Source organism: Suricata suricatta, chromosome 10 (assembly GCF_006229205.1).
Source record: "Suricata suricatta isolate VVHF042 chromosome 10, meerkat_22Aug2017_6uvM2_HiC, whole genome shotgun sequence".
NCBI lineage: Eukaryota > Metazoa > Chordata > Mammalia > Carnivora > Herpestidae > Suricata > Suricata suricatta.
The window spans coordinates 75,773,458-75,787,573 of record NC_043709.1 but is presented as its reverse complement, the minus strand read 5'-3'; the positions used below and the strand labels follow the sequence as shown (position 1 = coordinate 75,787,573).

Sequence of the window (14,116 nt, the reverse complement as noted above, 5' to 3'; positions counted from 1 at the left end):
GCTCTCCTAAAGTTTTTCTGTTTGATTTCATTTCAGCCTGGGGTCTGGGTTTCAAGAAGGAAGACAATTCACAGGGAAATGGGAAGATCAAATGTTTGGCAAATAAATGTTGCCATGCTACGCAGATAAGTCTTTCTGATGTAAAGAGTTCTCTCTGATAATAGCTGTCTTTCCCATCAGGGCCCGCTATCTAAATTCTTTAGGTAGTTAAGGGGGGAGGTTAAAAGCTCTTTTTGAGTCTGTTGGGCCTCAGTTGTCTTCAGCTGGAAATAATCTACATGCCAAAGAGGCAAGTTCTGGGGCGGCTTGCCCTGAACTCTGTCACTCACCCTATAGTCCAGCAATTCCATTCCTCGGTATTTACCTGAGAAATGAAAACATATGTCCACAGGAAGAGTCCTACAGGAAAGTTCAGAGCAGCTTTACTGCTTTATCTGTAACGACCTCAAACTGGAAACAACACAAATGTCAACAAACAGAAAAAGTGATGAAGTATGTTCAAACAATGGAACACGACGGAATGACAAAAGAGCAAAGTGCCCACCTTAGCAACCACATGGCAAATCTCAAAAACACGTTGAGCAAAAGAGGCCAGATGCAAAAGCCTACACACGGTGTAATTCCATTTATGTGAAACTTTAGAACAAGTAATAGTTCCCTATGGTGATAGACATCAAAACAGTGATTGCCTAGAGGTAGGTACGTGGATGGAAGAGATTGGCTGAGGAGGGGCAGGAGGAACTTTCTGGGGCAAAGGGAACGTCCTATGTTTGACAGGCGAGGGTTACACGCATGCATACATTTATTAAAACTCTCATCAGGGGTGCCTGGCTGGCTTGATCGGTGAGCATGTGAGTCTTGATCTGGGTGTTGTGAGTTCAAGTCCCACATCAGATGTGGAGATTACTTAAAAGTAAAAGCTTAAAAAAAAAGTCCTTTCATTAGACTGTCTGCTTAAGACTTGTGCATTTCAGAGAATGTGAATTAGGCCTCAACCAGAGGTTGGGGGGTGGGGCGGGGAAGGAAACAAATCTCTGTCCTCATGGCAAGTCCCTGTCCTCAGTTCAATAAGCAAAATAAGGATGAATGCCTATGGAGAACAGCAAAGCGGGGAAGGGAAGGATTACGATTTTATTATATTATTTATTTATTTATTTAGGAAGGATTGCAATTTTAAGTAGAGTGGTAAGAGCCTGTGGAGATGGTAGCATTTGAGCAGATTTAAAAGAGAAGAAGGATAAAAATCTCCAACAAAATACTAGAAAACTGAATTGGGCAGCATAGTAAAAGGATCATACATCATGACTAAGCATGATTTACCTCTGGAATACCAGGATGATTCAACATACAAAAAAATTGTTTTTAATCTAAAATCTGTTCATTGGGATAGTTTCCTGTGCATGTTGATTCCGGGTGATTTTGGTACTGAAGGAGCATCCTTCTGTGAACTTTGCTGTTCTTCCCACGGGCTGGCACAGGACAGTGGAGCAGTCCACACACCAAACCACCGTCCATGAAGTAGGAGTTGGGACTCTGCACCAAGCACTCCTTCTTGTGCCTTCTCTTCTCTTCTGGGGACGGTGCGGAGGTCCTTTGAGAGAAGCATGTTCTCCTGGGCAGGTAGTCATTGCCAGAAAGCTTCAACATACCAAAATTGATCAATGTCATACACCCCATTAACAGAATGGGGGGGCACTCAATCATCTTAACTGATACAGAAAAAGCGTTTAACAACTAAGGGGTTAGTTGTGCTCATGGTCTGAGGGTCCATGGTTGGTGGTAGAATAAGTGTAAAGACCCTGAAGCAGGAAATAGCAAATGTATTTGAAAACAGCAAGATGGTGGGGCTGGCATGTTTGAAAAGGTGTCTAAGGGGGCAGGGAGTAGGAGTGGAAGTCAGAGAAGGGGCCCGGCTTGTGTGATGGGAAGGCACGGTGGGTGCAGAGCTATTGGAGGGATTTGAGGGGGCATTGACATGACCCGACTTTCCTTTCAAAGGATCTTTCTGGCTTTTCTGTTGGGAACAGACCACAAGCAGCAAGGGTGGAAATGGAGAGGTTAGGAGGCTATTGCAATATTCTAGGCGATATGTGATGGCGGCTTGTACCAGAGAGAAGCGGTGCCGGTGGTGAGAAGTGGTCAGACTCTGGGTATTTTTAAAAAAATGTTTATTTATTATTTTTAGTGTTTATTTTTGAGTGAGAGAGGGACACAGAGTGTGAGTGGGGGAGGGGCAGAGGGAGAGGGAGAGGCAGAATCTGAAGCGGGCTCCAGGCTCTGAGCTGTCAGCATCCAGCCCGTGGTGGATTTCGAACTCGAACTCACAAACTGGCAAGATCATGACCTGAGCAGAGGTTGGAGGCTTAACCACTGAGGCACCAGGTGCTCCTGATTCTAGGTATATTTTGAAGGTCGAGTCTTTTGGGTTTGGTGGTGGATTTGTTGTGGAGTGTGTGTGTGTGTGTGTGTGTGTGTGTGTGTGTGTGTGTGAGAGAGAGAGAGAGAGAGAGAGAGAGAGAGAGAGAGAGAGAGAGAGAGAGAGGGAGAGAGAGAAGGAGGGGACACTGAGAGGGAGAGAGAGGGAGATGGATGGAGAGGGAGCAGAGGAAGAGAGAAAGAGAGGTAAGGGAGAGAGGGAGAAAGCAGGAGAGAAGGAGAGAGCCGTGAGAGAAAGACAGGCAGAGAATGTGTCATGTGATGACACCAAATCTTTCTTAAACTTTATAATTAGAGTGGTGCGGGGGTGGCTCAGTCAGTTGAGCTTTTGACTTCGGCTCAGGTCATGATCTCACGGTTCATGGGTTCAAGTCCCGTGTCGGGCTCTGTGCTGACGGCTCAGAGCCTAGAGCCTGCTTCGGATTCTGTGTCTCCCTCTCTCTCTCTGCATCTCCCCCATTCATGCTCTGTTTCTGTCTGTCTTAGTAATAAATAAACATCAAAAAAAAAAAACTTTACGATTTAGCTCTTATCTGTAATAAGTGTTTCCGCCATATTTTACAACTGAACGAGTGTGCCGGTATATGGTAACACTGTGAGTGAGAATCTGCTCTTTACACAGAATTAAGCCTATGTCAAAGTTACAGGTTTTGTTTGGTTTTTCTTTCACCATTTAGACCCAGCTGGCTGATGTTCAGCTAAATGATCACTAGATGGCACTGCAGCTTTAGTTGGCTGAAGATTGCACTTCTCTGTAACAGCTCCATCCCTCCATTGCAAATGGGTCTTACAGAGCCAGGGGTCAGGATTTTTAGTCTTGACTAAGTGACCTGGGTTTACAAGTTTGCCTCCTGAAGGAGCAGCAACTGCAAGTGTCAGATGAGGAACTGAAAAGAAAAACCCTATATATTCACACAAACATGGTTCTACACAATAGTTGCAATGATAGTTTGGTGGAGAGAAGCTATAAGGAAGCATAAGCTCTAGAAACCCCCTAACTTCACACTTCAAATGTCAGGGGGAAAGTATTCTGGGATGGTGGAGCAAATCACACTTCCTTGCATGCAATTTTTTTAAAAGTCAGCTTTACACCCAACATGGGGCTTGAACTCAAGACCTTGATGTAAGAGTCACATGAGACAGCCAGGCACCCTTCCTGAGGTGCAATTTATATGTTCTTTGCATCTCAAGGCTATTTTTATTTATTTAATTAATTAATTAATTTTTAAAAATAGTTTTTTATCAAGTTGGTTTCCATATAACACCCAATGCTCTTCCCCACAAGTACCCTCTCCATGACCATCACCCCCTTCCCCTCCCCCCTCCCTCTTCAGCCTTGTTTGTTCTCAGCGTTCAGAAGTCTCTCATGATTTGCCTCACTCCCTCTCCCTAACTCTTCCCCCCCCTCCCCCATTTCCCCTTCCCATGGTCCCCTGTTAGGTTTCTCCTGTTAGACCTATGAGTGAAAACATATGGTATCTGTCCTTCTCTGCCTGACTTATTTCACTTAGCATGACACCCTCCAGGTCCATCCATTTTGTTACAAATGGCCAGATTTCATTCTTTCTCATTGTCAAGGCTGTTTTTAAAACAAAACAGTGGGGGTAGGGGTGAGGGGAAGGGGGGTGATGGGCAGGGAGGAGGGCACTTGTTGGAATAAGCACTGGGTGTTATATGGAAACCAACTTGACAACAAACTAATAAAGAAAAATAATTAAAAAATAAAAAAATAAAAAAATAAAACAGAAGTGTCTACATTTTGTTTGAAAATTTTTCACAAACTTATTTGTAATTTGTACTTATAAACACTTGAAATTTATGTTTTGTTGGGGCCTGGGTGGCTCAGTAGGTTAAGAGTCTGGCTCTTGGTTTCAGCTCAGGTCATGATTTCGTGGTTTCGTGAATTTGACCCCTGCACCAGGCTCTACACTGGCAGTGCAGAGCTTGCTTAGGATTCTCTCTCTCTCCCTTTCTCTCTCCCTCTCCCCCACTCATGCTGTCTCTGTCTCTCTCAAATAAATAAATTTTAAACAATTAAAAAATGTTATATTTGTAAACAATATCTCTCAAAGTGGCAAAAGAAGTTATGTTTTTCTCATCATTCCAAATAATTCCATTGGCTTTATTTTTTTCCAGTATTGATAGATACAAAGACAGAACACCCCTATTTTAAGTGTACCTGACTTGTGTAAGAACAGATAAACAAGGGGCGCTTGGGTGGCTCAGTCGATTAAGCATTGGGCTTCAGCTCAGGTCGTGATCTCGTGGTTCATGAGTTTGAGCCCCATGTCGGGCTCTGTGCTGACAGCTCGGAGCCTGGAGCCTGCTTCGTATTCTGTGTGTCCCTCTCTCTGCCCCTCCCCTGCTCACACTGTCTCTGTCTCTCTCAAAAATGAATATACATTACAAAAACGTTAAAAGAACAGAAAAACAATGCGACAATTTCAATTTAAAATAAGGCACCAGGGTCACCTGGGTGACTCAGTCCGTTAAACATCCGACTCTTGGTTTTTTGGCTCAGGTCATTTCACATTTCATGAGATGGAGCCCCAAGTTGGGCTTTGCACTGACAATGTGGAGTCTACTTGGGATTCTCTCTCTCCCTCTCTTTCTGCCTCTCCCTCTCCCCCCACTCAAAATAAATAAATAAACTTTAAAAATATTAAAAAAATAAAATGCAATTTGAATAGAAGATGAACGGATGGCAAATAAGCATATGAAAAGATGCTCAAAGATGGAAAGATGTCAAAATAACCATGTTGAGTAAAAATAAAGACAAAAAAGAGTACATACTCTGTGATTTCTTTCATATAAAAATCTAGAAAATGCAAACTAATCTATGATGACAGAAAGCAGATCAGTGGCTGCCTGGGGATGGAGGAGGGGATGTAGGCAAGGATGGAGGGAGAGAGAACACTGAATATGTTCGCTACCTTGATTTTGGTGATGGTTTCATGAGTATATACATACATCAAACATCAGATTGTACACTTTAAATATACAAAGTTTATTGCATATTCATTATACCTCAATAAAACCGTTAAAAGTTAAAAATGAGACACTGGTGTGTAATGTTTGTTAATTTACTCCTTTATTTGCTTTTTCTTTCATTTAACAGAATTTATTGAGTATCTTAACTGTGCCAAAAAATAAAAGAGGACAGAGATGGTCTGCCTCTAAGTCTAGTAGGGGAGCCAGGCAGTGACAGATAGTTCTGCATGATATTCCTCTTGGATAGACCCATGAGAAGCTAAGAAAATGTCAAGATGTATGATTGTGTAGGTGTATGTGTGCGCGTTGGGGAAGGTGTTTCAAAGGGCTTTGACCCTGAGCGGAGTTCTGAAGGATGAGGAGATGGTTAGAGACAGTGAGGGTGGGCTGTGTATGTGGCGGTGGCCCTAGCTTGCTGTCTTAACCAAGGCTCAGGGTGAGAGAACAAAGCCCTGAGGCAGGAGAGCAAACGCCCCAGGTAGGAGAGAAAAGGAAGGTTTTGAAACCAAGCAGGATAGACAGATGGGGATGGATCCCTAAGATCCTGGGAAGCTGTGAGCAAGAATTTGACTCTGATATGGAAGGTCTGGGGAGCCAGAGAGGATTTTAAGCAAGGGAGAACATGATCAAATAGCATGGTGATAAAGAGCCTGGACAGGTCAAGTTGAGAAAGAAACACCAACATTCTTGTCCTTAGGTTTTTCTATCGTTATGGTTAAACAAGTATATTTAATTAGTCTCCAAGTCCTGCTAATAGCTTTTCCTGAATTTGTTCAGATGTGTCCAATTCTTTCCATCCTTGGCACAACTGCCTTAGTTCTGTTCATTATTGCTTGCTTGGCTTGCCACTGCATCCTCCAACGGGGGTCTTCTTGTCTTGCATCCTGCCTCTATGTTCGAACCTGTAGCTTAAAACATTGTTCTGAAAGTCAATCTGATCCTCTCACTCTTAACTGAGAACTTAATCTTCAGCCTCCAGCCTTGTGCATTACCAACACTATCACCATATTTCCAACAAAGATAATCGATTTCAGTGTACTTATCAAGCATTTACTATGTGTCAAGAAGTGCCAAGCACTTGATTTTTATCTCATTACATCCTCCCAATTCATTACTATCATCATCACTATTTTACAAATGAGAAAACTGATTTTTAGTGTAGGAAGGAAAAGCTTTCCTCTACCTCTTAGGAGATCTTTATATTAAACTGACAGATGAACAGGATGTACCTATAGGTACAAAAGACTTAGGAAGACCCTGACCTCCCCTTAACTGCCTAAAAGAATTTAAATAGAGAACCTGCTCCAGAAGAGAGCTATCACTATAGATAACTACAGTATAATACGAACTACGCGTGATAGGGAGGAGTTTAGCAGTCTTAAAATTCCTCTATCCCATTATTTCTGTATGACTCTGCATACATTTGTTTACCATTTACTCCTTTTCATCTTCTGTGAATGGCTTTCCGCCCCTTTGAAGTCCCAAACTCCCTTCTCCTCAGTTCAGGATGACATATATCCTCATTTTACTTTCCTGTCTTTGAACTTTTACACCTGGCATTCCCCATAGGGGAATTCAATTTGGTCTTCTTCTGTTAATGTATTTAATATCAATTTAAAACTAAGATCAGCTGGAAGAAATTTTGAAGGGTAGAAGAAAGGAAGAGAAACATCTTTCTTCTCCAGCACGTGATTGGCACAAAGCAGATGCTCCACCGTTTGACAGGATTTTGTAAAAATCAGTTTGGTGGTTCCCGTTCCCAGAGTGAGGTCGAGCGCCGCCTCCTCCCGGGGACCTGCCCCTTTAAGAAAAGTAGGAGCGGGGCCTCGAGGCTGCTGGGAAGGAGGGCGGGGCCTGCTGGCCACCCGGAGCTGTGCGTGAGTCTTCCTCCACGCGGGGGCCCGCTAATGCCAGGTGCGCCTCTAAACAATGCAGGAAAAGACGCTCGGAGGCGAGGGCTTAGCTTCCCTGGGCGCTGTTAGCCCAGCCTGATAGGAAGAGGACTGTGCCTGCCCCTTTAAGACTGACTCCTGGTCTCCTTGGAGGGAAATTACGTGGTCACACACACTTTTGGGACTTACCACTTCTTTCCATCAGAATGCGTACATATATCAAGTGCCCACTACGTAATGGCATGTTCGTAACAGATGCTTCATTGGTGTTGGAGTGGGAGGGGGAAGCGTCGGTCTAGATGACATGGTGTCCCAAACCAAAATCAATTTCACATTTGTTCTGCTGTGTTTTTAAGCTTAGGCTTGTGCGATTGAAGGGCTGACTCAATACTTCCTAACAGAATTAATTAGTCCTGTGAGAAGTCAGGCTGTTAGAGACCCTGGGATCCTGAGGGCATGATCCGGTTAACAACACTGGAAGTCTGTCCCCAGTTCACAGAAGTGGCCTCACAGGCATTTTAGCCTGCCCTGTCTTTTGATATTTTAATTGCTTGCGTTTACAAGTGGCAGTTTATTGTGTAAATATCTGGATTATTGTCTTGAGAAGATCCGGCAGTGTGTTGTTACCTGGAAGCAGTTTGCAGGCCTGTCTCTGGTTTGCTAGTCTTTCTGTTAGAACCCAGTCTGAACCCTGGTAGGCATTTGGGTTTGGAGCCTCTCCTCTAAATACTGGAGTGGATGGATGTATGACTATTTAAAACATTTATGCAGAACAGATCAGAGGTCCCAAATAACTGGGTGTATAGTTAGTGTTTAAACTGCTGTTCTTATTCTCATTCAAAGTGTTTTTCTGTTGGAACACGCGTTTTTTGCCTAGGCTTGGGAAAGATGAGTCATCAGAGATATTTACAGAAAGATATTTGGGAGTTGATATTCTTTTGTGACAATTAAATCCATAAAGTTTTCTTTTAAGGAAAACATCTGAATCTTGATTATGTTGATGTTTTATGTTACAACAATTTTTATTGAAACAGAGAGTGTACTCAGTATGATGTGTGTATCTTTGTCCACAGCAGTTATAGTTTGTTAACCTCCACAACTCTTGGCAAGGCTTCATAAAGGCAATAACCGTGTTTGCCCTGGTAATAGCTCTGCCTCGCCCGCTAGAATCTAAGCTTCCCAAAGTTGCAGATTTTTATTTTGTTCAGTGTGCCTGCTTAAAGGTAAGTGATTTATTAAATGTGTGAAAGAACGTCAAAGATAAACCTTTTATGTAACAGGCATGTTCCCAAGGATTTCTCTCAGATTCAGATTTGTTGTTCTAAATTATTAAGAGACTTTTGTGGTGAAAAGGCTTCCTTTTAAATGGTTGTATTTTCCTAAATTGATGCACCAACATTTCCATCGGAAATGGACTTGCACTTGTGAATCGTTTGCTACAGAGCTTACGCTGTAATATTTTCTCACAGCGTGATGGGATTTGGAAGTGTCGGTGAGCCTTGGAATTTGCCTTGGAATTTTCAGTATTCTGTTTTTAGAGACCCACAGATTTCCAGTTGAGATCAGCGTGGCAGCCAGACCCTCCCTTCCTCACCAGGAGCAGTAGCTCCTGTCAACAGCATCACTGACAGAACCTGTGATTTGGAAAAGGACTGATGGCTTTGATCCTTGGTTGGAGAACATTTGCACCATTTCCCATGAACCATTCTGGTGTTTTTCTGAAAGCTGTAAGAAGCAATGGTCTTCCCTCGTTTCCCTGGGGCCACTACCCCTGGAGAGGAACTGGAAGCGTTTTGGACCCTGAGATGAAAGCTTTCCTGGAGGAGAACACTGAAGTTACCAACAGTGGCAGCCTCACTCCTGAAATCCGGTTGCGGCTTTTGACGCCCAGATGCAAGTTCTGGTGGCAAAGAGCTGACCTATGGCCCTACAGCGATCCTTACTGGGCAATCTACTGGCCAGGAGGCCAAGCCCTGTCGAGGTAGTTCCCTAACTGAAATGGGAACCTTTAAGGACCATTCAAATCCTTTCTGTTTTCTACACATCCTTTTTTTCTCCATTCTCCTTGCTTCTCACAAAAAAACCCAGAACAAATCCCTAAATTCTTGTTTGCTTAATTTGGAACAGTTACTCCAGGCTTATCAAGGTATTTCCCCAAATACAGTTCTCTCTCCAAGAGAAACCCTGGGGTCAGCCATTAAGACCATGGCTAGCTCGAAGTGATCTGGAAATTTCATCCTGTTCTCAGGTTCATGGTTCATTACGTATAGCCAGTGCAGAGTTCCTAGAGGGAACCTAAAGCCCCAGTCCTTCAGCTTTCCTAGTTTAATTTCAGAAATGTTGCTCCTCGAGCCTCACACGCCCTCCATCATTGCGTCTTCTCAGTCTCCCAAAGAACGAGAGATGTGAGTGAGTGGCCCCGCGATGGTTCCCTCTTCTGTAGTGGCTTCCTGACAGCTCAGGTGAGCTGTGTACTTGAATCAGCACTTTTTGGGGTGCCTGGGTGGCTCAGTTGGTTAAGCGTCCAGCTTCAGCTCATGATCTCACAGTTTGTGGGTTCAAGCCCTTCATCGGGCTCTGTGCTGACAGCCTGCTTCGGATTCTGTACCTCCCTCTCTCTCTCTGACCTCCCCTGCTCACATTGTCTTTCTCTGTCTCTCAAAAATAAATAAAAAACATGAAAAAAAATTTGAATCAGCATTTTTTATATTTCAAGTAAGCTCTATGCCCATTGTGGGGATTAAACCCATGTCCCCAAGACCAGGAGTTGCACCGCTGCAGACTGAGCCAGCCAGGGGCCCCTGAATCTGCATTTTTTAAGGTCTCCTCTTCTAACTCATACTGCAAAGGTGTTTTTTTTTTTTTTAAAGTTTATTTATTTATTTTGAGAGAGCGAGAGAAAGTATGAGCAGGGGCGGGTCTGAGAAAGGGAGAGAGAGAGAATCCCAAGCAGGCTCTGTGCTGTCAGCTTGAGTCCAGGGGCTCCATCCCACGAATCTCAAGATCATGACTGAACCTCGAGATCATGACTGGAGCCAAAATCTAGAGTCAGAGACATAACCGACTGAGCAAACGAGGTGCCCACAAAGGTGTTCTTTAGGACGTTCTCTCACACATTCACACTATGCTTTTTATTAAAACACAGCTGCTGAAACAAAGGCAAGAGCTTGCAGCATTTTGGTCTGGTCTTTGCTCTAAAATTGGTAAAAGATTCAGCCTTGAGGTTATAGAGCTCTGAACGGAAAAGGATAAGGATTTCTCATTTGCAGGAATCATATGGCCTAACAGAATTAATGTTGTCAACAGTTTAAAATGCAAAATAAATAAATGTAAACATAGAGCTTTTCAGAGAATGAAGATTGGAAATCTTTCTAGGTGTTAATAAACAACTCTGATATTCTGGTTGTTGCCAAATTTTTAAGCTTTCTTCATGTACATCCTACCTTAAAAATATTGACATTTTAAGTGACATCTATTAAAGTGATTATCAACTTGAAATACAAATACAAATTCCTTAACAGACGGAATCAGAGGTCGCACATTGGTGCACCCAAAGCTGTGTTTTGTTTGGCCTTTACTTAACTTATAAGCTTAAAACAAAAAGTCAATTTCTAACATTTAAAACTTGGAAAATTTTGTGTAAAAATCTATCTGACTTGAAAAACAGGACTAGGTGATCACATGGGATTTCTGTGTGGCAACAGTGAGCTGAACATGGGTAGCAGCTCCCCCTGTTAGACCGGCCCTGGACACCGCGACTTTGCCATAGTCCCTGCTGTTCTTATCTTTCCAATAGTAAGGTCAAGGGTCAGTTGATATATATAATTTCGGGGTGTCTCAGCCATCTACATTGTTTGATAACTATTTAGCCCTGGTCCAGATACTTCTGTTGAACTGGATTTTGTATGAACCTTATCAGAGAGGTCATTACAACAATATAAACAGTAGGTAAAACCACTCTAGGATGAACAATCAAGAGGAGACCGTGAATTTTGGATCTCACTTATGAGTCCTAATTGTAGCAGTATTCTGTCAGTTTATATTCTTGGTGCTTAACAGTTTCTGCAACCTAGTAAAATGCTCAGTACTTTCTTTTTTTCTTTTTCTTTTTTCTTTTTTTTTTACATTTATTTATTTTTGAGAAACAGAGACAGAGCACAAGTCGGGGAGGGGCAGAGAGAGAAGGAGACACAGAATCTGAATCTGATTCAGGCTCAGAGCCTGACGCGGGGCTGACGCGGGGCTTGAACCTGAGATTATGACCTGAGCTGAAGTAAGATGCTTAACCAACTGAGCCACCCAGGTGTCCCAAATGCTCAGTACTTTAAAACAACATATTTTTGGTGGGTGCCTGGCTGGCTCAGTTGGTAGAGCATGTGACTTTTCATCTTAGGGTCATGAGTTCAAGCCCCTTGTTGGGTGTAGAGATTAAAAAAAAAAAAGACTTTTTCTTTAATGCTTCTTCCTGTCTTTTCCCATCTCAGTGTTTTTTGCTTTCTTTCTAATTTAGGTATCTTTTGGATAATCCTGATGTTGTCAGAGGAAAGTCGGTATTGGATCTTGGGAGTGGATGTGGAGCTACAGCTATTGCAGCTAAGATGGGCGGGGCATTGAGGATCTTGGCCAACGACATAGACCCTAGTAAGGTTTCATATTTGAAAATATTTAGAGCTCAGCTTTATTTTCTTCCAGGATAAATATCTATAGATGCCTCAACATGGTAGCTTATTTCCGTGTGTGTTTTGTAATCTGATATTGTGAACTTATGTTCGGTGGGATATTGATATTATCTGTGAGGATCCTGTGAGACCCGAATCGGAGTGCGTTTTTCTCAAGAGGATTTGTGTTTATGTCTGTCAGATATCTCCAGGTGATACCACCCTGGGAGCACTTACTGTTAATTTCTGGACTACGAATTTCCTGAAATATGTAGGTTGTGTGCATTTGACCCAAAACACAAGTGAGGAGAGGCCTTGGGTTCTTGTGGGAGATTTTATTTACAATTAAATTAAAACCCAAAATGAGACAAGTAAGTTTTAATTTTATCTGAGTTTCTTTTAGTTTTCTTTTTTAAAAAATTTTTTTAAATGTTTTACTTATTTTTGATACAGAGAGAGACAGAGCATGAGAGGGGGAGGGGCAGAGAGAGAAGGAGAACAGAACCGGAAGCAGGCTCCAGGCTCTGAGCTAGCTGTCAGCACAGAGCCTGCCGCAGAGCTTGAACCCACAAACATGAGATCTGACCTGAGCTGAAGTTGGAGGCTTAACCAACTGAGCCACCAGGCGCCCCTCTTTTAGTTTTCAATTTTACTGAGGATCTAGTTCTTGAAGATCCTATTTTATACAGGGGTCTCAGTTCTTTTTTTTTAAATGTTTTATTTATTTTTGAGAGAAAGAGAGAGAGAGACTATGAGCAAGGGAGGGGCAGAGAGAGAAGACACAGAATCCAAGGCAGGCTCGGGGCTCTGAGCTGTCAGCACAATGCGCAGTGCGGGGCTCAAACTCATAAAACCACGACCTGAGCCGAGGTCGGACGCTTAACCACCAGAGCCACCCCGGTGCCCCCAGAGGTCTTGAATCTAACTTGCCACATTGCTCGAGCCCAAGGCTTGTTTCCCTGTCTCCTGGACTCACATACCAAACCTCTTGGTTTTTAGATCAGCAAATGTTCCTTGAAGCCCCCCACAGTTTTAGGTGTTTTGTGTTCATTGTTTTCAGGATATCCATTCATATATTTGAAAATTGCAGTAAATGGTTTGTGTTGGTATAAACTTCTTTACCTAAGAAAACAACTTTCAACAAAAGGGAAAATATTTTTAGGAGATTCTCTAAATTACTTAATAGAGAATTAAAACTGTCCAGCATATTCCAATGCATTCTGTTCTTTTTAAAGTTGCAGGAATGGCTATCACACTGAATTGTGAATTGAACCAGCTGAATCCTCTTCCCATTTTAACCAATAACATTCTGGATTTGGAACAAGATAAGTGGGACCTTGTTGTGCTTGGAGATATGTTTTATGATGAAGACCTTGCAGACGGTCTTCATCAATGGCTGAAGAATTGCTTTTGGAAGCACGGGACTCGAGTACTGATTGGTGACCCCGGGCGACCCCAGTTCAGTGGACATAGCATTCAACACCAGCTGCACAAAGTGGAAGAATATTCACTTCCAGAGCCTACCAGGAGGGAAAACAATGGACTAACAACAAGCACGGTATGGGATTTTCAGCCTTGAGTTGTCCACCTGCTTCTAAGTGTGAATATAGCTAGGTTTGGGTTTAACCCTAAAGATCTGCCAGTTTAGAGCATGGAGTTCTTGTTAAATGGCAAATCTTGTTTCCAAAATGTGAAGGCTTAAAGTTTTATCAGCCTTTGTCATGTAGTTCTGCATTATGCCAAATGTACAAATCTCTACCTGCAATTTTCTAGTTTTACTGCTGTAGGGATAGAAATATAGAAGACAGTACCAAGATTATAGCAATATGTAATTTAAGTAGTGGAGAGGAATGAGAAAGTGTAGCAAAGTCTGTTCATGTAGTTGTGGACAATTATATGATATATCTTTGAATTAAACACAATATGAAATATAGAAGAATCCTGTATTTCCAAAAAATTACCTGTAAAGATCAGAGATGCAGTTAGTATGGTACAGAGTACATGGGCTTTGGAGTCAGGCAAGTCTGTCACTTTCTAGTTGGGATTTTCAGGTAGTTAAGCTCTCTGAGGGGGCACCTGGGTGGCTCAGTTGTTAAACGTCTGACTTCAGCTCAGGTCATGATCTCATGGTTTGTGAGT

The 14,116-nt window shown here is 42.6% G+C and overlaps 1 protein-coding gene across 4 annotated transcripts; it reads left to right on the top strand.

Moving 5' to 3' along the window:
• Positions 1-7,272: 7,272 nt before the first annotated feature.
• ETFBKMT (electron transfer flavoprotein subunit beta lysine methyltransferase) lies at positions 7,273-14,116 on the top strand. Of its 4 annotated transcripts, none has more exons than XM_029954368.1 (4): positions 7,273-7,341; positions 8,858-9,300; positions 11,830-11,960; positions 13,213-14,116. In XM_029954368.1, exons 2-4 carry the CDS (start codon positions 8,975-8,977, stop codon positions 13,554-13,556), a joined length of 801 nt encoding a protein of 266 aa, XP_029810228.1. In that variant the 5' UTR covers positions 7,273-7,341; positions 8,858-8,974; the 3' UTR covers positions 13,557-14,116. The 4 variants fall into 4 exon arrangements, with proteins under 4 accessions (XP_029810228.1, XP_029810230.1, XP_029810227.1 ...); XM_029954370.1 differs by having other exon boundaries at positions 7,280-7,341; positions 8,868-9,300; XM_029954367.1 differs by having other exon boundaries at positions 7,284-7,341; positions 8,789-9,300.

Coding starts and splice junctions, on each gene's coding strand:
- ETFBKMT (XM_029954368.1), top strand. CDS start 8,975: ATGGCTTTGATCCTTGGTTGGAGAACATTTGCACCATTTCCCATGAAC. Junction 9,301..11,829: donor GGAGGCCAAGCCCTGTCGAG/GTAGTTCCCTAA, acceptor TTTCTAATTTAG/GTATCTTTTGGATAATCCTG. Junction 11,961..13,212: donor GGCCAACGACATAGACCCTA/GTAAGGTTTCAT, acceptor TTCTTTTTAAAG/TTGCAGGAATGGCTATCACA.